This window comes from Sinocyclocheilus grahami, unplaced genomic scaffold (assembly GCF_001515645.1).
Source record: "Sinocyclocheilus grahami isolate Dianchi unplaced genomic scaffold, SAMN03320097.WGS_v1.1 scaffold419.1, whole genome shotgun sequence".
In the NCBI taxonomy this organism is placed as follows: domain Eukaryota; kingdom Metazoa; phylum Chordata; class Actinopteri; order Cypriniformes; family Cyprinidae; genus Sinocyclocheilus; species Sinocyclocheilus grahami.
Window position 1 is genome coordinate 1860743 of NW_015505598.1, and position 26050 is coordinate 1886792.

The window sequence follows — 26050 nt, forward strand, 5'->3', positions numbered from 1 at the left end:
TAAGCCGTCTGGTTGTTATTGGAAGCACGCTTGTTCCTAAGCCGTCTGGTTGTTATTGGAAGCACGCTTCTTCTTAAGCCGTCTGGTTGTTATTGGAAGCACGCTTGTTCCTAAGCCGTCTGGTTGTTATTGGAAGCACGCTTCTTCCTAAGCCGTCTGGTTGTTATTGGAAGCACGCTTCTTCTTAAGCCGTCTGGTTGTTATTGGAAGCACGCTTGTTCCTAAGCCATCTGGTTGTTATTGGAAGCACGCTTGTTCCTAAGCCGTCTGGTTGTTATTGAGAACATGTTGCTGATTAGGCTTCAGGTATTGGCAACATACTCGTTAGGTCATCTGGGTAATGGCAACATGCTTATGGCTATGGCTTATGTGGGTTTGGCAACATTTGGTTTCCTTCATTGGGTAAAGCCGACATGCTGTTGCTTAAGGCTTTGAGATTTTCGCTGTCATTTTGTGTCTGGGGATATGGCATATAGTTTTGTTTTGGGGTTTATTGCTGCTCTCCCTGCTTTTATCCATGCTAGACTGCATGGATGCGCAGGGAGTTTTTGCCCAGAACAGAACCATACCGCCAATCCAAATTGAATGCTAATTGTCAGTAATCTTTGACGATAGTGGTCCTGACAGAAATCATAGCGTAGCGTCAGTTCTGGCAGGTAACGTCAGTCAAGCTCGCATCAGCTGACTCTCAGCTGATCCACGTCTACCTATAGGGATGCAACACTTATCACAGCACTCATATATAAGGTCCTTCAGTATTATCACCAGCTTCGCATTGCTCAATAGCTAATTACCCACCTCCATCCACGACTCCTGCTCTTGTCAGTCAGGATTCAGCCTTCTGATTCTCCTTGAATCAGACTAATTTCAAAATGTTACATTAAATTATTGAACCTAATGATATCTGCAGTACATTTATGTTGGTTCTGTTCTGTTACACTGGGGGATTATTGCTGCTCTCCCTGCTCTTATCCATGCTAGACTGCATGGATGTGCAGGGCAGTGTTGCCAGATTGGAAATGTCCAAGTATCATACCAGAAGCTCAAAATGATCGTATTTGGAAGAAAAGGATCGTACACGAGTCAAGCGTACAGAATACAGCTGTAGCGTCTCGACTGAAGCCTGCGTGTTGCCAGATGTTGAGGGGGTTCTTTCAAGGTTGCTTCTTACCTTGACAAAGGCTACTAGCTAAATGGCTACACTTCTGAGTCTGATGATCTTTTATATTTTTTACCACAAAGAAAAAGGGTGAAAAAAAATGGTTTGATTATTCATAATGTTAAACAGGGTCAAACAGGGTTGAATAGCTTCCGTTTTTGAGCTTGACCAAACAGGTGGGTGTTAAGAAGTGATTACAAGTGACCAAAAGTGAAATCAGATTAGACACTTCCTTCCAAAACTCTTTATTTGAATGTCCGCTTTGTCTCACAAACCAGTTTCAGGTCTTGGATACTTGGATGAGTTGAATCATGTGTGTTTGATTAAGGAAACATGCAAAATGTGCAGTGTTGGGGGCTCCAGGAACAGGCTTAAAAACCACTGCTTTCAATGGGTTTTTCCCACATCACTCTGCACTTCATACCCTCATAATTGTGATATCCTTGCAATTTGTTTTTAAAGAAAACACTGAAATGTCACATTAATGTAAATATTCAGAACCTTTACTATGACACTTGAAATTTTCTTCAGGCATTTCCTATTTCTATAGACCAAGAGTGCCCAATCCTGCTCCAGGAGGGCCAGATTTTAGCGCCAACAGACTTGCCTTTGGCTGCATTGGCACTGCAAGTCTTAATGCACAGATCCGATTTTTTGGCCCGCCTCTTTACATTCACTTTAGAAACAACTGGTATCCGATATCTGTTTTTACATTCATTCGCGCCATAACGAGAGGGGCGGGGTGAACACCAGGATGACAGCAGAGCACATGGCAAGCCGTCAAAACAAAAGGCCATGTGCTCCATGATAACAAAGCCCAAGTAGACCCCACCGAAAGCGTGACATATACAGTATATATACATATATATATATATATATATATATATATATATATATATATACTGTATATATATATATTTCTGTTTAAGCTATCAGTCTTTGTTATTTGATCTTAATTTTTTTTTTAAATACATGTTTAGCAGTGCAATTCCTGATGAAGAACAGAGAAAAATCCAGAAGTCAGTTGCGTCAAACCTGGATAGGCTTGTTCTAAGTGTCATTTCTGCTTTTTCAGTTCATCTTCCCGCTCACCGGTCCAGTTTTAAAAGAACAAACTCCTCAACTGAGACAGAGTCAAAGTTCTCTGTCTGCTTCGATTAGTTTTCTGTTATTTGCCACATATACTCCTGTCAGATAGGTGTCATAGTATCGGCACACAGAGAACAGTTTGCGTTTGAACTTGCGTGGCATGCATGCTCTCTTTCACGTCCACATTCCCAACCCACCACTGATTATGAACCATTATCAACCCAAATTAGGTTAAATCAACCCAGCTTCCTCACCCAACAGTCTCAACTCAGTGTTTGGGTTGAAAAAAAAATAACCCAGCACTTTTTAGAGCATAGTTATGGTACCTCATTTAACTGCTCCAGACATGTCAGATGCTCATCACTCACGCTAACCAACCAATGATAGAACATAAGGGGGGCTTGGTTTTGTCCATCAGGAATTGTTTGGATGATTGTTCTTGATCGTTGTTGTAATTGCTGCAGTAATTTAATGTGAGTGACAGGTTGCTTTAAAGGACAGATTGAAACTAGTCTGGCTGTTTGGCTGCTTTATTGCCCAGCCCTCATACATCAGAGAAGTGGCATGTTTTAATTAAAGATTTGGAGGGCACATGTTTTTTGTTTTTTTTGTGCAACTGTTGAAAAGGTAGTTTGAACTAATAGTTGGAGTTTCCATCTGCTGTATTGAGCCTTACAGTTTCTCCCATTGGTTATATGATGAGTCTTTTGTAATTCTGGCTCATTGATCATCAGTCTTTGTGTTTCATTATGTTTGTGATTAAAATGGCTACACTTCTGAGTCTGATGATCTTTTATATTTTTTACCACAAAGAAAAAGGGTGAAAAAAAATGGTTTGATTATTCATAATGTTAAACAGGGTCAAACAGGGTTGAATAGCTTCCGTTTTTGAGCTTGACCAAACAGGTGGGTGTTAAGAAGTGATTACAAGTGACCAGAAGTGAAATCAGATTAGACACTTCCTTCCAAAACTCTTTATTTGAATGTCACGGCACATTTTGAATGTCCGCTTTGTCTCACAAACCAGTTTCAGGTCTTGGATACTTGGATGAGTTGAATCATGTGTGTTTGATTAAGGAGACATGCAAAATGTGCAGTGTTGGGGGCTCCAGGAACAGGCTTAAAAACCACTGCTTTCAATGGGTTTTTCCCACATCACTCTGCACTTCATACCCTCATAATTGTGATATCCTTGCAATTTGTTTTTAAAGAAAACACTGAAATGTCACATTAATGTAAGTATTCAGAACCTTTACTATGACACTTGAAATTTTCTTCAGGCGTTTCCTATTTCTATAGACCAAGAGTGCCCAATCCTGCTCCAGGAGGGCCAGATTTTAGCGCCAACAGACTTGCCTTTGGCTGCATTGGCACTGCAAGTCTTAATGCACAGATCCGATTTTTTGGCCCGCCTCTTTACATTCACTTTAGAAACAACTGGTATCCGATATCTGTTTTTACATTCATTCGCGCCCATCTGTGATCTCTTTACTATGCACATGGTAGTAGTAGGCCATCAGGTTTTGAATGGCCGTGCTATTAAAATTATTAATATGATTCACATTGAATGGACATTATTATTTCCCACCTTGGACAACAGCTGTCATGGATGTTTTGTAGCACAAAATCTGACTGAACGGATAAAGACCAGAAAATAACGGTAATTTTAATTTGTTTAATTTTATTTTATTTTAAGTGAAATAAAGTAGCGCTGTAAGATTATATTTATTTGAATAAATCTGAATGAATTAACAAGAGAGAGAGAACGCACGAGTGAGTAGCCTAATAGTGAAGCTTGTTGGTTTAATTAAAAACAGTTATCACCTCATTGCTGAGAAATATTATGTAGCTTTTAATAGCGAAGCTATTGTATTTATAAAATTCATGGTGCAAGGGTTGAAAACCAGCTCCTGCATATTGTGCAATTTCTTATATATAAAGTTCCCACCTCAATAAAATGCAAGCGCATACAGCACACCGGCATTTAAATGCTGTCTTTATGGGCAAACATGTTGCTCTCACATTGTAGGGGCTCAGAGTTCTTAGGGGAACCGGATATGTGTGTTTAGACGCAGGTCGGATGTCCAGATACCGGATATGTATCCGATTAAAATCCACATTTGGAAGTGGCCCAGATCGGATACGAAAATGCTGATTTTTGTGTTTACACATGTGCAACAAATTCTGATCTGTGTCAGATGTGAGCAAAAAATTAAGATTTTTTGTGCCAGTGTAAATGCAGCCAAAGTTTCTAGTGATCCTGAAGATCTTAATTAGCTGGTTCAGGTGTGTTTAATTAGGGTTGGAGTTCCAGTGATCCTCCAGGAACAGGTTTGGAAGTTTTTGGTCTTTCTTCGATTCAGTGGAAAGAGACAGTAGAGATGTGACAGGGAATAGCAGATGAGAAGAGTCGAGGATTGGCACCAGAAAAGGACCGCACAGGCCTGGAATCAAACTCAGATCAACCGCATACATGTCATGAGCATAGACCAGGGGTCTTCAATCCTGCTCCTGCAAACCCACTGTCCAGCAGAGTTTAGCTCCAGCCCTAATTAAACACACATGAACCAGCGAATCAAGCTCTTCAGGATTGCTTTTGAAAAATCACAGGAAGGTGCATTGAAGCAGGTTGGAAACAAACTTTGCAGGACAGTGTGTCTCCAGGAGCAGGGTTGAAGACCTAAGGCATAGACAACTGGGCCACAGCTCTGACATGCTTCTACACTTAGACTTTGAGTCTACCTGTGGCAAATTCAGTTGATTGACATGATATCTTTATGTGTCTATTAAATAACCTAAGATGCATAGAGCAAAAAAGTTAAGTCAAAAGAGCTGCCTCAGATCTCAGAGGCGAGATTGTTTCGATGCGCAGATCTAAAGACGACTACACAAAAATTTGCTGTACTAAAGTAATAAATCATGTGGTTCCAAACCCGTAAGACCTTCGTTCATCTTCAGGACACAAATTAAGATATTTTTGATGAAATCCGAGCGCTTTCTGACCCTGCATAGACAGAAAGGGTATTACCACATTCAAGGCCCAGAAACATAGTAAGGACATCATTAAAATAGTCCATGTGACATCAGTGGTTCAACCGTAATTTTATGAAGCTACAAGAATGCTTTTTGTGCGTCATGGTACGGTTGTGAACACGCGGCAAAGACTGACACGGAAGAGAAGAAATTGAATAAAGCCATTATTTTTGTTTTCTTTGCGCACAAAAAAGTATTCTGGAAGCTTCGTAAAATTACGGTTGAACCTCTGATGTCACATGGACTATTTTTCCGATGTCCTTGCTACAGTATACGTTGGATACTTGGATGAGTTGAATCATGTGTGTTTGATTAAGGAGACATGCAAAATGTGCAGTGTTGGGGGCTCCAGGAACAGGCTTAAAAACCACTGCTTTCAATGGGTTTTTCCCACATCACTCTGCACTTCATACCCTCATAATTGTGATATCCTTGCAATTTGTTTTTAAAGAAAACACTGAAATGTCACATTAATGTAAGTATTCAGAACCTTTACTATGACACTTGAAATTTTCTTCAGGCGTTTCCTATTTCTATAGACCAAGAGTGCCCAATCCTGCTCCAGGAGGGCCAGATTTTAGCGCCAACAGACTTGCCTTTGGCTGCATTGGCACTGCAAGTCTTAATGCACAGATCCGATTTTTTGGCCCGCCTCTTTACATTCACTTTAGAAACAACTGGTATCCGATATCTGTTTTTACATTCATTCGCGCCCATCTGTGATCTCTTTACTATGCACATGGTAGTAGTAGGCCATCAGGTTTTGAATGGCCGTGCTATTAAAATTATTAATATGATTCACATTGAATGGACATTATTATTTCCCACCTTGGACAACAGCTGTCATGGATGTTTTGTAGCACAAAATCTGACTGAACGGATAAAGACCAGAAAATAACGGTAATTTTAATTTGTTTAATTTTATTTTATTTTAAGTGAAATAAAGTAGCGCTGTAAGATTATATTTATTTGAATAAATCTGAATGAATTAACAAGAGAGAGAGAACGCACGAGTGAGTAGCCTAATAGTGAAGCTTGTTGGTTTAATTAAAAACAGTTATCACCTCATTGCTGAGAAATATTATGTAGCTTTTAATAGCGAAGCTATTGTATTTATAAAATTCATGGTGCAAGGGTTGAAAACCAGCTCCTGCATATTGTGCAATTTCTTATATATAAAGTTCCCACCTCAATAAAATGCAAGCGCATACAGCACACCGGCATTTAAATGCTGTCTTTATGGGCAAACATGTTGCTCTCACATTGTAGGGGCTCAGAGTTCTTAGGGGAACCGGATATGTGTGTTTAGACGCAGGTCGGATGTCCAGATACCGGATATGTATCCGATTAAAATCCACATTTGGAAGTGGCCCAGATCGGATACGAAAATGCTGATTTTTGTGTTTACACATGTGCAACAAATTCTGATCTGTGTCAGATGTGAGCAAAAAATTAAGATTTTTTGTGCCAGTGTAAATGCAGCCAAAGTTTCTAGTGATCCTGAAGATCTTAATTAGCTGGTTCAGGTGTGTTTAATTAGGGTTGGAGTTCCAGTGATCCTCCAGGAACAGGTTTGGAAGTTTTTGGTCTTTCTTCGATTCAGTGGAAAGAGACAGTAGAGATGTGACAGGGAATAGCAGATGAGAAGAGTCGAGGATTGGCACCAGAAAAGGACCGCACAGGCCTGGAATCAAACTCAGATCAACCGCATACATGTCATGAGCATAGACCAGGGGTCTTCAATCCTGCTCCTGCAAACCCACTGTCCAGCAGAGTTTAGCTCCAGCCCTAATTAAACACACATGAACCAGCGAATCAAGCTCTTCAGGATTGCTTTTGAAAAATCACAGGAAGGTGCATTGAAGCAGGTTGGAAACAAACTTTGCAGGACAGTGTGTCTCCAGGAGCAGGGTTGAAGACCTAAGGCATAGACAACTGGGCCACAGCTCTGACATGCTTCTACACTTAGACTTTGAGTCTACCTGTGGCAAATTCAGTTGATTGACATGATATCTTTATGTGTCTATTAAATAACCTAAGATGCATAGAGCAAAAAAGTTAAGTCAAAAGAGCTGCCTCAGATCTCAGAGGCGAGATTGTTTCGATGCGCAGATCTAAAGACGACTACACAAAAATTTGCTGTACTGAAGTAATAAATCATGTGGTTCCAAACCCTTAAGACCTTCGTTCATCTTCAGGACACAAATTAAGATATTTTTGATGAAATCAGAGCGCTTTCTGACCCTGCATAGACAGAAAGGGTATTACCACATTCAAGGCCCAGAAACATAGTAAGGACATCATTAAAATAGTCCATGTGACATCAGTGGTTCAACCGTAATTTTATGAAGCTACAAGAATGCTTTTTGTGCGTCATGGTACGGTTGTGAACACGCGGCGAAGACTGACACGGAAGAGAAGAAATTGAATAAAGCCATTATTTTTGTTTTCTTTGCGCACAAAAAAGTATTCTGGAAGCTTCGTAAAATTACGGTTGAACCTCTGATGTCACATGGACTATTTTTCCGATGTCCTTGCTACAGTATACGTTTCTGTGCCTTGACCATGGTAGTTCTCTCAGATTTCATCAAAAATATCTTAATTTATGTTCCAAAGGGTGAGTAATTAATGACAGAATTTTCCTTTTTGGTAGAACTATCCCTTTAGAGGAGTGTGTATGTGAACCCTACAGATAATTTTTTATAGCTTGTTGAAATTTCCATTTTTAGGGTATGAGCCAAAACGCGCTCTTTTCTGTGTTTGTCCCTTTAAATGAAAACGAGCTGGTGCTCCCGCCTCCGCTTTCAGAAGAGGGTGGAGTTTCTAGAGCGCGTGCACCGGCATGCCAGCAATAACAAAACACTCTCTCACGCACTGAAAATGTCAGAAACTGCTAGTAGCGGTGTTCAGCCATATATGTTCGAACCGGTGTCGTGCCGAATTCTGCATCCTGCCAGATTATTTATGAATTACACAGACGGGGAGCACGGCGCTATAAAAATAACAACATAGCTGGTCTCATGGTGCCATCGCGCGAACTTTATAAGTCCCGAATATGATTATGAGCTAGATAAATTCAAGCGGCCGATTTCACATTGCTTCCATATGCAATTTTAACTGCCACATTCCTATTCACGATCATTCTGGTAGCACGTGAAGGCAGCATCAGTGAAAACAGACAGACAATGGTAGCTTTAGCAACATTAGCCTTACAGAGTGCCAAGAAGCTCTTTCAGAAAGGCAATTTGGAAAACAAACGCGTGATACTTACTTAACACATCCAGCAACAGAACACCTAAAACGCTTGGGAGACATTCTCGTCAGTGCAGCAATGGTGGACTGTGTACAACTCGCTGTGAACTCGCTCAGGGCGGTTCAATGTTAAAATGGCAGTGTCTGTCAACATTTGTGGGCGGGGCCTGTGGCTAATGTAACGTCACATTAGCACCAATGCTAAAAATAGGCCATTGGGATACACTGCTTATTATTTATGGGGATTTAAAAAAAAGGAGTTGGTGGATTTTTATCATTATAGTGTGGTTGTGTACACACACTGCCAACACAGATTTATGTCCAAACACCTTGCAAAAGTGTATTTTGCATAATAGGTCCCCTTTAAGGCTTTCCAATAGCACAGTGAATTTTTTAATCAACCAGCACTATCCCTAGATCTAGTCGCCCAACTGAGCAGCCGGGAGAGCAGGATTCTGTGGTTTGATGAACCTCAACTCCAAGCATCGTGTTTGGAGGAACCCAAGCACTGCTTATCACCTGCACAATAGCTTTCTGCTGGTGAAGGATGGTGGTTTTCAGAGACTGGGACTGGGGAACTGGTCATTCCTTAATGAAAACATGATCCAGAGAGCTAATGACCTCGGACTGGGCAGAAGGTTCACTAAGCACACAAACCAAGAGTAGTTTAGGGTCGACTCTGTGAGTGTCCTTGAGTGGCCCAGTCAGAGACCAGACTTGAACCCAATCAAACATCTCTGGAGAGACCTGAAAATGTTCAACCTGACACAGCAGAAGAGGATCTGATACAAAGCATGGCAGAAAATCCCCCAATCAGTGTGTGTCATCTGGGTACTTTCTGAATGGACAATATGATTACCCTTTATAGAACACACAAAACATTACAGTTCAGTTGATTTGCACAAAGGTTTATCTATTTAACATTTTTTTGCTAATATTGTTTGTTGAGAAATCTGGGAAGAGCATCGCTCATGTCCTTTTATCAGTCAGTCTATTGGATCTTAACACTTATAAACATTGTTGGCTCAGGTTCATATTTGACTGAGAAATCCACCTGATGTGAAGGATGTTTTCCATGCTTGTAGCTTTATTCTGAAGTGGATTTGATTCCGCTTAAAGCTTCACCATCAGACGTTTTGTGAAGTATAGCAGCCTTCAGAGTCGGAGACCTCCCCCTCCAATTTATTTTTCATCTGTATTTTTATTTATTTATTTATTTCATTACTTTTGATCATTGGTTGCATTGTTGCCAGTAATAGTCTGATGCAAAGGGACCAATAATGTGTTGCCGGTTACCCTAATTTACACTCTATATCATCGAAGATGATGCAAGCGCATACAAAGATACATTTATAGGGGTCATATGACGATGCTAAAAATCACATTATTTTGTGTATTTGGTGAAATGCAATGTGGTTTAAGGTTCAAAAAACACATTGTTTTCCACATATCGTACATTATTGTCGGTCCTCTCTACCTCACCTATCTGAAACACGCCGATTTTTACAAAGCTCATGATTCTGAAAAGCGCCGTGTGCTCTGATTGGCCAGCTATCCAGTGCGTTGTGATTGGATGAATACCTCAAGCATGTGACGGAAATGTTACGCCCCTTGCCATATTTAGAAACACACAGCGTCTCCACGACACGGATGAAGCGAAACAATACTACAGCGAGAATCAAAGTTACGCCTTCTTTCTTTGCGTGAACATTTGGGCGGCGTTATGCAAATCTTCCCACATCGTGACGTAGACATGTGGGGGTGTGTTAGAACGAGCCGTTTTAGGAGGGTGTGGAAGAAGAGGATCTGATACAAAGCATGGCAGAAAATCCCCCAATCAGTGTGTGTCATCTGGGTACTTTCTGAATGGACAATATGATTACCCTTTATAGAACACACAAAACATTACAGTTCAGTTGATTTGCACAAAGGTTTATCTATTTAACATTTTTTTGCTAATATTGTTTGTTGAGAAATCTGGGAAGAGCATCGCTCATGTCCTTTTATCAGTCAGTCTATTGGATCTTAACACTTATAAACATTGTTGGCTCAGGTTCATATTTGACTGAGAAATCCACCTGATGTGAAGGATGTTTTCCATGCTTGTAGCTTTATTCTGAAGTGGATTTGATTCCGCTTAAAGCTTCACCATCAGACGTTTTGTGAAGTATAGCAGCCTTCAGAGTCGGAGACCTCCCCCTCCAATTTATTTTTCATCTGTATTTTTATTTATTTATTTATTTCATTACTTTTGATCATTGGTTGCATTGTTGCCAGTAATAGTCTGATGCAAAGGGACCAATAATGTGTTGCCGGTTACCCTAATTTACACTCTATATCATCGAAGATGATGCAAGCGCATACAAAGATACATTTATAGGGGTCATATGACGATGCTAAAAATCACATTATTTTGTGTATTTGGTGAAATGCAATGTGGTTTAAGGTTCAAAAAACACATTGTTTTCCACATATCGTACATTATTGTCGGTCCTCTCTACCTCACCTATCTGAAACACGCCGATTTTTACAAAGCTCATGATTCTGAAAAGCGCCGTGTGCTCTGATTGGCCAGCTATCCAGTGCGTTGTGATTGGATGAATACCTCAAGCATGTGACGGAAATGTTACGCCCCTTGCCATATTTAGAAACACACAGCGTCTCCACGACACGGATGAAGCGAAACAATACTACAGCGAGAATCAAAGTTACGCCTTCTTTCTTTGCGTGAACATTTGGGCGGCGTTATGCAAATCTTCCCACATCGTGACGTAGACATGTGGGGGTGTGTTAGAACGAGCCGTTTTAGGAGGGTGTGGAAGAGTCTTAACTTTGATAAAGAATATCTCTTTGGCTTTGAGACTTTAGTCTTTGGAACTTTAGGGATCTTATCTATGCACGAACAGCTTGTAACACTCCAAAGAGAAAGGAAAAATTGAAATCGCATCATATGACCCCTTTAAGCAGTTTTAACACTCAGTACAAATTTAAAATAAGTGTACTGTCCTTGTGAAAAGTGCTGACACTCTTGCATTCTGATATTGTTTGTGATGATATGTTTTTCTTTGTATCTCCCAGCAGGAGAAGCCCAAACTGATCGACCCTCTGGACTATGAGGCTGTGATTTCAGAGCTTGAACCTGAGCTCAGAGAAGATCCTCTTCAAGATCTCCTGCTATTCCCAGACCTCGACTTCACTGTGAGTGCTTCGCTCTCTCTTTGTGTGCGAGTGTTTGCTTGTGCGTATCTGTGGCGTTCACGCATTTACATCCCGTGATGATGTGTTTTTTTGACATTTTGAAAGTGCTCTAAAAAGGGTCTTTTTTTGAAAGGTGTAGAAATTTACAAAAAGTCATGAAGTAGGTGCTGAATGACTGTGTGCATGCTTGCGTATGTGTTAAAACTTCTCCCTGTGTGCAGCACTGAAAACAGCCGCGGCCTTTCTGACCACATCCTCTTTCACACATAGATCTGGCCTTTACATGGCACAAGTATAAACATGGCTTATGCGACTTTTCTCAGTGAGCACACACAAACATAGCACCTCATATTGCTGTGTTCATGATGAAAAACGGAGAGCTTAAAACCGGAAAGGCAGCGCCAACAAATCCAAATCAGCAATCAAGCTGAATAATCCAGAGAAACCGGCAGTAGGGCAGCTCTAGGCACAGTGAACATATATACACACGGCGGTAATGAATTCCAGATGCAGCGTATCATGAATGCACGTCAGATGTGATTGGGACCTCTACTGGTGGATGGTGGAATTGAATGTGTGGAATAGGAATTGTGGGAATGAGTAGATGTTGCTGTGGATATTACAATTTGTGTTCTATTTTTGGAGACTGATGGACATGGTCACTATAAACAACAGTCATCGTGTGGAAAGTACTGCATAATTTTTCCAAAATAAAAGCACATGTGGTTGGGGAAGCTACATCAGAGTCCCTTTTTTTAAATGGATGTCAATGGAGGAGAGACTTTAATACGCTGAATAAACTATCAGATTATGTTCAACATAAAAAAAGTTTTTTTGGAGTGCTGTTTTATAAGAGAAGTCACTGACCACTTTGAGTCGGGTAGAATTCAGTTTGTAGCACTTCATTTCTGTGATATCCGCAAACAGCAGGCTCGTTTGAGATGAGCAATATTGCTCTGATGTCATGCTGATGTATGCAAAAAACTCGAGAGACGGCTGAGCCAGATGTTGCAGTTGCTTTCCTCCGACTGCGCTAACTATAGGCTTGATAGGAAATGACTTGCTGACGACACAGCTTAAAGGGACAATACAAACTTTGGTTAATCTTCAATGCACAATTTATGTATTTATATATATGGTTTCTGCTGCCTCCCTCTTAAAGTCCAGGTAATCAAAACTTAGGTGCAAAAGCATCATAAAGGTGTCAAAAAATTAATCCATATCAATAGAACGTCTTGTGGAGAGATACGATTGCTTTATATGATGAACAGATTTAATTTCGGCTTTTCTTCACATACATACAAACACACATATATAGAGTGCATTAGAAAGGTAAACACTAAAGCTCCTGTGGCGTATGATACACACTAGAACGACCCTTACTGGTTCTCATGCTTCACACACCCTCGTTTGAGCATCTGTGTTGACCATAAGTGAGGTGCTCTATGTGTGTTACCGTTTTGTTCTCTTGTAAAATGATTTTTTTTACAGTCATGTTTTATGTTATGTTTTATGAAAATGGCCCACACTCTGGCTCTGGCAAGCGATGTCAGAATAAAGGCATGGATGAATAAAACAAAAGATTAATGAATACTATGTCTCATACTAGAGAGAGGTGTGAAATGCTTGCAGAGTGGGAACAAATTAGTTTGAGACCGCAATCACATAAAAACACAAATGGAAGTGGAAAGTTCTGTGGGTGTTTTACTGACAATGTGCAAATTAAATACAGATGCAGATTAGTTCCATAATGACCAATGCAATCCACCAAGAGCAGCACAAATTAGCTAGAGCCAACAATCATGTGCGTGTAATCTGCTAACAACCCAGGCACAAAATGGGTTAAAACGTGCTTTTTTGGGGGGCACTTGACTACTGCAAACATTGGTAAATTGCCTTGCATGATTTATTTAAATACTCTCCTCTCATAAATATTGCATCTGAAAGGGAAACTCCTACAAATGCGTATGCAATAAGGCAGGCTGCAAAAATAAGTATGTCTACGCCCTTTCATTGCTTATTTTAGTAAGTCCTAACAGTAGTTTTTTTGATGTGTTTTCCACAATTACAGTTCTGGCAGCAGATTTGTCCGGAGCACTACAGACTGAGCACGAATATAGGTCTAATAGAAAATAAAAATTATAATGTATTTCTATATTGTATATTGTGCTAGAATGTAGCAGTTTTGTCCGTGTCGCTTTGCTTTTAGTGTGCTGCAGTGAGAAGACACAGGCTTGTGAAGTTGTGCACTGAGTTCCTGCGCTGCGTTACCTCCTCAGCTTTTCATGCAAACCATCAACGTGCTCGGAGACATGGGACGCTTAATGAAAGTTAATGAAACAGCTGGGGAGAGCTATGTATTCTATATTTCTTTATTAGAAAATACACAGCAGACAGTTGCGCTGAGCAGCAAAGTTAACAGCACAAGACTAAAAATCTGCTTTGCAAGCAAATGAAACGAGCTTACTAAGGTTGTTCTCGCTTCAGAACTCCACGAAGCAACATGTAAAATGACTCTGACAGGATTAAAGACACCAAAAAGAAAATTCCTGATTCCAGTTTAGACAGTCATGTTCATCTCGGAAAAACTTGTGTAATTTGATATATTTCACAAAGATTCAATAAAAAACGAGGGATATGTAACTAAAATACTGTATAACTAAGAAACATTTTAATAGTATATTTAGTGTTCAGGAGAGTTAGACATATTTTGTTTGTTATGCATCATGTGCCTTTCTGTTTTATGAAAAAATAATTTCAGGTTCATTAAAGATGATCTTTTACCATAAGTGACACAAATTAACCATGAATTTTCCATTGAGAAAAAAAAAATTCCAAAAGAAAACAAAAAAGTATCTTTTCTCAAATTCTTAAAGGGTTAGTTCACCCAAAAGTGAAAATTATGCCATTAATTACTCACCCTCATGTCGTTCCAAACCCGTGAGACCTTCGTTCATCTTCAGGACACAAATTAAGATATTTTTGATGAAATGTGAGAGCTCTCTGACCCTGCATAGACAGCAAGGATATTACCACGAGCAACGCACAGAAACGTAGCAAGGACATCGGTAAAATAGTCCATGTGACATCAGGGGTTCAACTGTTTAAATTTAATCAAGTTCAATTTTAAATCAAATAAGAATAATAAGACACTATCACACATGCACCAATCAAATGAAACCAGCATCAACATAATCCAACTTTGCACAGCAGAATTGGCACACAAGCTGGAAGGTGCATTTAGATGTTTTTACACCGACTGTTTTATTGTAGCTAAGGTGAAATGAATGCATTTACATTGCAATTGCGACTGCATAAATAATTCTATGAGATTAATGTTTTATAAATGAAATTTAAAAATAGCTAAATGAAATTACTAAAAAGTGATATTGTTAAATATGAAACTAAATTAAAACCGCCCGTAGGCCACCAGTAACCACCACATTCTTGCTTGTGTGGTATTGCAGGACTATATTATAAATACAAAAATCAAGAACTCATATTTTTGCACCCATATCTTGAATTTATGGGGGCATTTTATTCATTTTAATGGCATTTTTGCCCTCAAGCCCTCATTAATTTCTGACCCTGCTTACTGTTATATGAGGTGAAATTTCAGCACTGCATTTCCCAATAGATTTATTTGACTTGACCCCTGGATAACATTATTTTTAAGCCCTTCTTGGTGAAGAACAAACTGTGGTGAACAATGGTGCAAGAAAGAATAAATCATACGAGGAGTGTTTCCATTGAGAGTGACGTACAGTACTGAGGGAGTTCAACTGTTCTGGCATAATAACGGACTTTTCCTCTAAAAAAAAAAGTTTACTCCTTCAAGATACTTCTTCAGTTTACTGAATTAGTCAGTTCAAAGGGAGTAATATTTGTGCATATTTTTGTAGTTCTGACATATACTAAAGTAGCTTTTTTTTTATTGAATTTTTAGCTACAAAATAAATTAATAAAAATAACTGTGTGCATGAAATTGTGCGATTATGATGCAGCATATACATACAGGTAATAGTGTATTAACATTTGCTTCCAGGAGCTTAGCCGTAGTCCTGCTGTCAAGTATGTCTCGAAGAAAAACAGTTTCCTGCAAAACATCATCAAAGAAAATTTCTTATCACCATCTGGACTGAATATTCTGAAAAAAATGTTTTTATTTTGTCTTGTCATCAACATTGAGCACACCAATACACAGATAACTACCAAAAATCTATTTATTGAATTTACCAGTGCATGTAAATTATCCCAGCGATGCAAGTAAACTGCCTTAACAAGCACCAGCGTAGATATTTTTAATATTGACTCATCATTTTTATCCATTCATTGAACCACCAAAAGTTTCATATACATTTAAGTTTCCAGTGTTTCAGAACCTGACGGGACATTACGAGACCCAATACAGTACTAAAATAGTGTATAGCAGAAAAAATTAATATAGTCGGATGTGCTTTTGTCTATGGTTTGCACAAGCTTTTATAAAGGACCTGTGTGGGTGCAGAATCTCTAAACTGCTTAGAATTATATTAAACATTAAAATGCTGGCAGTAATAGATACCTGTTCATTTGTCAGATGGAACATTTGTTTTTGCTTATTTGTTGTTTAGAAAATGTTTAGCCTTTTAAATTTACATCAAACATATTTCATATTCGAGCAGTCATTAACTTAACACAATGACACACTTAACATTCTGAAGGGTTTTTGAATGGCAGTGAATGCTTTTTGTCTTTTAGCTCTTACAGTAGGATGAACCTCTGCCGGTTTTGTTTTTTTTCTTTTTCTTCTATAGGCCTGTCAATATTACAACTCCCAGCTGCATGTGATCCAGTATAAATATGACGACTATGCAGGGGACTACCGCACGCTGCCCAGGTACAGCTCCACTCACTTTTTTACAGATGAGGATTTTAATGGGGGTGAAAAAAATTGAATTTAAAAATTCAAAAATAAGTGCCTTGCTTGACAAAGACAAAACTGAGAATTGACCTCTTATTAGCTTGGACAAGATTGGACTGCCGGCAGGCTTTTCTTTTGCCTCAGATCCTTCAGAAGCCTGTTTTCCAACATTTATAGCCCTGTTCACACCGCCAGCAAAACACAGAGACGAAACGGCGTGATCCTATTCGTTTGAGAAGAGTATGTGGGCGTGTCCAGCTGCTTGAGAAAGTTGAGAAATGTTGAACTTTATGCAAATGAGGAGCAACTATCAGAAGCGATAGCCAGTGGAAAACTATCAGTATATATTTGATGCTTCTTCTTCATATGCGAGTGTGATTTGAACTTGAATAACATCCAGTAGTCCAGTAACCAGTGTTGGGGATTAACTAGTTACATGTAACAGAATTACGTAATTTGATTACAAAATAAGGTTGCACTTTATTTTAAGGTGTCCTTGTTACAGTGTAATTATACTTTTTAGTACTGAGTCATATTAGTTAACTACATGTATTTACTATATGGTTAGGTTTAGGATTAGGGTTTGGCTTAGGGTTACTTCGATGTAATTGTGCGTAATTAATTGTAGTTATAGTATTAAGTACATGTAACTTGTAACAAGGGCACCTTTAAATAAAGTGTTACCCAAAATAAATGTAACTAATCTGTGTCATCAAATTACAGTTACTTATGAAAATGTTAAAGATTACAAAGGGGGTTACATCTTAACGTTTTCACACACACATACAGATATGACTGATTTATTTCCCAAATTGCATTAACCTCAGAACGATCTCAAAGTAAAAAGAAGTGCTGAAGTCTTATTATTATTCTAATCTTAATTCAAGTGAAGAAGAGTCTGACGGTAGTCAGTGTTGAGCGCTACTGTACGGTTAACCCTGCCTGTTTTAAATGTTTCAAAATGATCAACAGATTAGAAAAATGTAGAAATCGAAATTTAGAAAAGTAATCAATTTTGCTTATTTGTTGTTTAGAAAATGTTTAGCCTTTTAAATTTACATCAAACATATTTAATATTCGAGCAGTCATTAACTTAACACAATGACACACTTAACATTCTGAAGGGTTTTTGAATGGCAGTGAATGCTTTTTGTCTTTTAGCTCTTACAGTAGGATGAACCTCTGCCGGTTTTGTTTTTTTTCTTTTTCTTCTATAGGCCTGTCAATATTACAACTCCCAGCTGCATGTGATCCAGTATAAATATGACGACTATGCAGGGGACTACCGCACGCTGCCCAGGTACAGCTCCACTCACTTTTTTACAGATGAGGATTTTAATGGGGGTGAAAAAAATTGAATTTAAAAATTCAAAAATAAGTGCCTTGCTTGACAAAGACAAAACTGAGAATTGACCTCTTATTAGCTTGGACAAGATTGGACTGCCGGCAGGCTTTTCTTTTGCCTCAGATCCTTCAGAAGCCTGTTTTCCAACATTTATAGCCCTGTTCACACCGCCAGCAAAACACAGAGACGAAACGGCGTGATCCTATTCGTTTGAGAAGAGTATGTGGGCGTGTCCAGCTGCTTGAGAAAGTTGAGAAATGTTGAACTTTATGCAAATGAGGAGCAACTATCAGAAGCGATAGCCAGTGGAAAACTATCAGTATATATTTGATGCTTCTTCTTCATATGCGAGTGTGATTTGAACTTGAATAACATCCAGTAGTCCAGTAACCAGTGTTGGGGATTAACTAGTTACATGTAACAGAATTACGTAATTTGATTACAAAATAAGGTTGCACTTTATTTTAAGGTGTCCTTGTTACAGTGTAATTATACTTTTTAGTACTGAGTCATATTAGTTAACTACATGTATTTACTATATGGTTAGGTTTAGGATTAGCGTTTGGCTTAGGGTTACTTCGATGTAATTGTGCATAATTAATTGTAATTATAGTATTAAGTACATGTAACTTGTAACAAGGGCACCTTTAAATAAAGTGTTACCCAAAATAAATGTAACTAATCTGTGTCATCAAATTACAGTTACTTATGAAAATGTTAAAGATTACAAAGGGGGTTACATCTTAACGTTTTCACACACACATACAGATATGACTGATTTATTTCCCAAATTGCATTAACCTCAGAACGATCTCAAAGTAAAAAGAAGTGCTGAAGTCTTATTATTATTCTATATTATTCTAATCTTAATTCACGTGAAGAAGAGTCAGTGTTGAGCGCTACTGTACGGTTAACCCTGCCTGTTTTAAATGTTTCAAAATGATCAACAGATTAGAAAAATGTAGAAATCGAAATTTAGAAAAGTAATCAAAAGATATTCAAATGTAATCAGTTACATTATTTTAATAAAGTAATTGAAATAGTTACAATACTTATTACATTTCAAATAGGGTAACTTGTAACCTTTTGTTACCTTTCCAAAGTAATCTTCCCAGCACTATTAGGTAAAGTTTATTAACTAAATTAATTGGAAAATGCTACACAGTCAAAAACCGTATCACTTCAATATTGCATGACAGAAACAGCCATTGCTGGAAATTGCATCACCATCACTTTGCAATATTATATTAAACACATTAAATAATTTTACACCGTTATTTAACAACAATGCTTAATCTGTATAATTATATTATTATTTCTTACAAAAAGCCATATGTATGATGTTTTTGGAATTAAAGTGAGTTTAAATGGTGTATTGATAGATCGGTCGTCAGGTTTAATGCACTAACACTGCTGAAGTTTATAACAACACGTTCCAACAGCAGAAAGTTACTTTTTAGTGACAAGAAAACAAATTCCTTAGTTTTAGTTTAACCTGCAATATATTACCTGTGATTGCATTTGTATATGTCCAGATGTGCAGAGACTAGCGACATGCAGGGACAAAACACTGGTGCTGTGAACTTATGGCAGCTCAGGCACATTGTTACTGAGCAGAGAGTGATGCAAGTCGACAGAAAGTGTGTGTGGTGTGTGTTTGTGCTGGATAAACTGGCACACAGGACAGACACAAAGAGCTCTGAGGCAGGCAGCAGAAAGGACACCGGTGTGTGGGGTCCTGTCAGAATAAAGCTCACTGAAAGGAGTGAAAACAGCACATGATGTGGAAAATACCACCTCTTTGAATAGGAGAGCAGGATTTATCTGCACACTGATGCTTCAGGGGTTTTTCTACTTTCTTTCTTTTGAAGTGTTTTAGACTGGCTTGTGCGTAATGCATTCAAAATGGCCTTGTTACTGACTCTTTTGTTTTTGTGGATGAATGCAAGTAGTGATGCATGAAACATCTCTTTTGAAATATGTATAATAATATTCAAAAGAGATATGATATGTGATGTGATATACTGTATATTTATAATAAAATGTATTCCTGCCTTCCTGAAAATGTTAGAAGGTGACAATATTATCACGAACTGTTGTACAAGTAATTTTCTTTGCTGTTAATAATATATGCAAATGAATATTATAGTTATTAAACATGAAATCGGCAGAACCACATGTCCAAAACCAAACTGCTGGTGGAAATGCTCTCCTGCTCTTCTCGTCCTGATCATAGTGGATGACAGTGATTCTTTTCTCTCTCTCCGTAATTCTTCTGCCTGATAGGAAGCTGTGTAAATCAGAGAAGTTGCCCTCGCACTCCTTTGAGATCGACCATGAAGATGTGGACAAAGATGAGGTCAGCACGACGCATCAAGCTGAATTTACAGAAAGATTCATATGGCCTTCTGTCTATAAAAATGTTGGAAATTATGTATATGTGAAAGTAAAGCTGAGCTGGAGTGTGTTAAACTCCCAAATGCACTTTATAATTTTTTATATTTCGTTGTAACATATTTTATTTATGTATTTGTTGTGTGTAGGACACAACTTCTCTGTCATCATCTAAAGGCGGAGGAGGTGGAGCAGGGAGTGGAGGTGCAGGGGGAATCGGGGTTTTTAAGTCCGGCTGGCTCTATAAAGGCAACTTTAACAGCACTGTCAACAACAGTATCACTGTCCGGGTGAGAGTGCACGTCTTTCACACACCGTCTCACGTGTCTGCATTTGACTAGGAATTTGTGAATGTGTGATCATTTTATGTGTATGTCAGAGGGGGAAAAATACTAGATTAAGGGTTCACTTAAAAGAATAATTTATCCAAAAATGAACATTGTCATCCAAGATGTAGATGAGTTTGTTTCTGACTGTGATTTGGAGAAGCGTAGCATTGCATCAGTGTCTCAGCAATGGATGCTGTGCAGTGAATGGGTGCCGTCAGAATGAGAGTCCAAACAGCTGATAAAAACATCACAATAATCCACAAGTAATCCACAGCACTCCAGGCCATCAGTTAACATCTGGAGAAGACAAAAGCTGAAACAAATCCAGTATTAAGACATTTTTAACATCAAACCGTTGCTTCTGGCTAAAATATGAGTCCATAATCCATAATAATGCTTCCTCCAGGGAAAAAATGTTCTGGTCTGCACAGATCAAGCAGCGTTTAAACAGCTCTAAACACATATGTGGCTGGATTCTGATGTGAGAGACAACAGGAGATGCACTTTTTTTACGGGAGGAAGCGTTATTATGGATTATGGACTCATATTTTAGCCAGAAGCAACGGTTTGATGTTAAAAATGTCTTAATACTGATATTGTTTCAGCTTTTGTCTTCTCCAGATGTTAACTGATGGACTGGAGTGCTGTGGATTACTTGTGGATTATTGTGATGTTTTTATCAGCTGTTTGGACTCTCATTCTGACGGCACCCATTCACTGCAGAGAATCCAATGCTACATTTCTACAAATCTGAACCAAACTCATCCTAATCTTGGATGGCCTGAGTACTTACATAGTTGTACTGATGCTTTCGTTCTGTCAGACTGTGTTTTCTAGAATGCTAGACTTCTCTCTTCTCTAAGTTTATCTAATTTTCATTCAGGTTTTTTTATTTTTACAAATTCAATATTGTCAGAAGAACTACTTAAGTGAAAAATATTGCTGATTGCCTGTTGCTTGTTCTTGACGCTTGTGCTTTTGGGGGAAGTCGTGGCCTAATGGTTAGAGAGTCGGAATCGTAACCCAAGGGTTGCGAGTTCGAGTCTCGTACCGGCAGGGATTGTAGGTGGGGGGAGTGAATGTACAGCGCTCTCTCCCACCTTCAATACCACGACTGAGGTGCCCTTGAGCAAGGCACTGAACCCCCAACTGCTCCCCGGGCGCCGCAGCATAAATGGCTGCCCACTGCTCCGGGTGTGTGTTCACTGCTGTGTGTGGGCACTTAGGACGGGTTAAATGCAGAGCACTAATTTCTAGTATTACGCCGCAGCATAAATGGCTGCCCACTGCTCCAGGTGTGTGTTCACGGTGTGTGTGGGCACTTAGGATGGGTTAAATGCAGAGCACTAATTTCTAGTATTGGGCCACATGTCACGTCACTTTCACTTTCTTTTCCAGTCCTTCAAGCGAAGATATTTTCAGTTGACTCAGCTAACTGACAACTCTTACATCATGAACTTCTATAAAGATGAGAAGATATCAAAGGAACCTAAAGGCTGTATATTTCTGGACTCGTGCACCGGTGTGGTTCAGGTCGGTAAATATATGTTTTTAAAGCGGTTCAGCAAACATTAACAATGAGGTGACCAGTGACTGATATTTATTATGGTTTCTGGGTTCGCACAGAATAACCGCCTGAGGAAACACGCCTTTGAGTTGAAAATGAACGAAGTGACATACTTTGTCCTGGCTGCCGAGAACGAGCAAGACATGGATGATTGGATCAACACTCTCACACGCATCCTGCAGATCAGCCCTCCGGACGGCCCGGCTCTGGATCGCAAGAGTGCGGACCTGAGCGACAGCAAACAAGGTGAGTGCTTACAAAGCACGAAGCACTGAAGTACAGAAGGAATGAGGTGCATTATTTTGTATGTGTGTCAATGTTGCATTTGCAAGAAAGGTTAGTGACGATTCACACAAGATCTGTTTGCAGTACATATGCATTATGGATTTTTTTTCGTGCACACAGATGCGGCGCAGAAAATGCATTGCTGGATCAGTGCAACGATCATTTCTGCACCGAGTCTGTTTTTGCAATGCTGCACACATTAAATTAAAGTGAGCGCATTGTTCATGGTCAAAATAAAAATGTAGTCATTTTTCCATAAATGCATATAGTTATTGACAGTCACCTTTTCTCAAACTTGGAACAGCGAGGCTCAGGCTCGTGCGCTGTAAACACATCTCATGTGAAAGCACAGTGAGCTTCTGTAGCACATATGTACTGCAGAACATACTGCAGACGTGCTGCAATCGGATCGTGTGTGAAACAGGCGTACTTTATGACTGCAACTTCTACCCTTGATGAACTCTGTTTGGCCTCCATTAATGACAGAAGGAAATATTTTCAGCAAAACATTTATAGACATAAACATGTAACTAATGGTATGTCATAAGAGCACTGCACATGATTAACACTGATGTTGTGATGTTTCAGTATATTTCTGAGACCGAGGAATCAGCGAGAGCTGCCAGACGAGAGGAAAGACTCAACCTGTTCTCTCTGGATCCTGATATTCCTGTACGTCTTTCTGTTTCATGAAGAGATTGTATTGTTTAAGGGGGTTTTGTGCAGGGCATTTCACCGTGGTTGTTATTTTGGCGTGTGAGAAACGCATGCTTTGTGTTGAAGGTTTTGAGGAGTCCCAGGATGGAGTCTGCTTCTGTCCAGCCGTTCGATGAGAAACTCGGGAAGAGACTGATGATCTCCTGCTGCTCGCTCAACCTCTCACTGCAGGGCTGCGTCAACGAGGCCGACACTGAGCCAGTGACTAATGTACGATCTCATGTCCTTTATCATAACAGAAAATTCATTAAAAAAAAGTAGAATAGCACATACAGATAAAAATGAAATTTGCAGTTGAGTGCATTTGTTTGCATACCCCTTGCAGAATCTTTATCATTCAAAAGAACAGATTTCATTAAAAAAATGCATTTTGTTTTTAATTTAGGACACTACAAAAAAATTTTTTTTATTTATTTTGTTTTTCTGTTAAATATCTAAACATTCTTAAATCATGATCTTACTTGACATTATTATGCCATTTACTTGAGAAACAAAATTATTAATTTTAATAAGAAATCGTCTTTTTTTTTTTATTAAATTCATTCTTTTAAAAAAAATAGTTTATTTTTAGTTTTTCTTTCCCCGTGGATAGATGCTTTTTTATTGTTTAAGCATAAACTCACTTAATTTTTATTAGAAAACAAGACTTAATATCTTATCTTATCTTGATTTGTACAGGAAAAGACAAAAACAAAATGAGACAAAATACTAAGAAAAACAATTTGCATTTAAATCATTTCATATATTTTAAATTTCATTTTCATGCATATTCCACAAGACAAAAATAATTACTGAATTTACACAGAGGGTCGTGTTCAAAAGTTTACATCCCCTTGATCAGTGACCGTTTGATTGTTGTTCTTGTCTCCTCAATGCCTACAAAAGTTGAGATCCTGCTTTTCTCATCTAAAGCAATTGAGGGACTCAACATTTACCAAAACGTGCATTTATTTGTTGCTCGAGAAGGATACAAGAGAATGCAAACTTTTGTAAACAAAGATCAAAATAAATTATTATTATTATTATTCTGTCTTCTGGGAAATACTTAAATATCTTATATAGAGGGATATATATATAACCCTGACCATTACACCAACAGGAATTTTAATGGCATTGCTTTCTAAGTACATCCACATTAATATGAGTTGGTCCTGTAATTGCAGCTGTCCTAGCTAACAGGGAATGTTCTCACAACTTTTAAAAGTTATATAAATGTTAAGTTCTTAAATGTTCTTTAAGTACCGTTTATGGAATGTTCTTATCACTTTATTAATATTTGATAAAACATTGAGAGAAACACATTCTTAGAACAACATTCTTTGAATGTCCACATACCGTTATTTTTAATTAAAGAATGTCCTTAAAATGTTAAGAGAAAACTGCTATTTGTACTTAATGAATGTTCTTAATGTTAGGAGAAAACATTTTTAGAATTTTAAAAATAAACATTAAAGTAATGTTATATTTTGGGTAAAAATAAAATGATCAGAATATTGTTGTCACGTAACTGTGTTGATTGAGCACGCATGAAGATGAAAGTCTTTAATTAATCCACATAAAGGTAATTCCACGTACAGGCCGGCTGGTGACACACGTATACCATAAACGAGACCCGACAAACTAGAACTGAACAGACAGGAACTTAAATACACGGGCAAACGAGGAAAAACACTGAATTAACTAGACACAGGTGAACTGACTAACACAATCAAGGGAAGAATGGGGAAACTAGGTCAAGGAACACATGAGGAGAGAAAACAAACTATAAGTCCAAATGTTGGTGACAATTGTAAGAGATGTTTTAGTAACCTTTAAAGGGGTGGTTGACTTTTTTTTTTCTAGGCTTGATTGTGTTTATGGGGTGCAGTCTAACATCTTAATGCTTAGTTTTCAAAAAAACGCATTATTTTTCACATAATTTACCTTTGTTCTACACGGCTTTGTCCCTTCTCTGATGAACGCTCTGATGATTTCCTGTTTTTATGAAGCCCCTCCCTCAGATATATACAATGGGCTCAGATTGGTCAGCTGGCCCAGTGTGTTGTGATTGGCTGAACCGTCAGTGCAGTCCAGAAGCGTCACGCCCCTCGCCTCAGTGCATGTGCTCCGGTTGTATTGTAAACAATGGCATCTGATCAGGGCCGCTGATGGCCAAATGGGCGCCCTAAGAAGAATTGTATTGTTGTGCCCCCTCTCCCAAATATTATGGATGTAAAAAAATAAAATAAAAAACTACTATTGGGGTTCAAAATAGAACTTCAATCAAATATAAAAGTAAATAAATAAATTGTAATTAAATTGTATTATTTACAAATTACAATTGTAGCTCTAGACAGTTACCTAGGGCTATGATTTTATTAATGCAGTTGTCTGATTGATTTTATAGTCTCAAGCATTCAGAAATCACGCAAAAGAAAATTAAGCAGTTTTACTACGATAAAACCATGGTTAATTTTTGTAAGGTTTGTGATGTCCACATGTTTTTGTTGAAGAAATTATAGAGGCTGTAGCATTTTATCACAAAAAGGTGGCCAAAAATGAAAGATTAAGTGGATATTTGAATTAGCCTAAATGTTCGGTCGATATTTAACAAGGATTTGATCGTGCTGTATGTGTAACAGCAGCAAATACCAGGCCTTTGTCGCCCTTTACAGGCATTTGTAATAATATTTAATGAACATAAATTGTTTATTTTGTATTATGTATTTTTTATAATTTTTTATATATATATATATATATATATACACAATGCAGAATACATGTTTGCGTTGTAGCATTT

At 38.4% G+C, this 26050-nt stretch overlaps 1 protein-coding gene across 1 annotated transcript in view; it reads left to right on the top strand.

Moving 5' to 3' along the window:
- Positions 1 to 26050, top strand: part of dock10 (dedicator of cytokinesis 10) — a 73080-nt gene that overhangs the window by 14433 nt on the left and 32597 nt on the right. The window contains exons 2-9 of the mRNA XM_016232783.1: positions 11612 to 11731; positions 16528 to 16610; positions 20266 to 20338; positions 20523 to 20663; positions 22101 to 22235; positions 22329 to 22515; positions 23105 to 23226; positions 23338 to 23528. Of these exons, the coding sequence (XP_016088269.1) occupies positions 11612 to 11731; positions 16528 to 16610; positions 20266 to 20338; positions 20523 to 20663; positions 22101 to 22235; positions 22329 to 22515; positions 23105 to 23226; positions 23338 to 23528 (1052 nt within the window). The remainder of the gene's footprint in view (positions 1 to 11611; positions 11732 to 16527; positions 16611 to 20265; positions 20339 to 20522; positions 20664 to 22100; positions 22236 to 22328; positions 22516 to 23104; positions 23227 to 23337; positions 23529 to 26050) is intronic.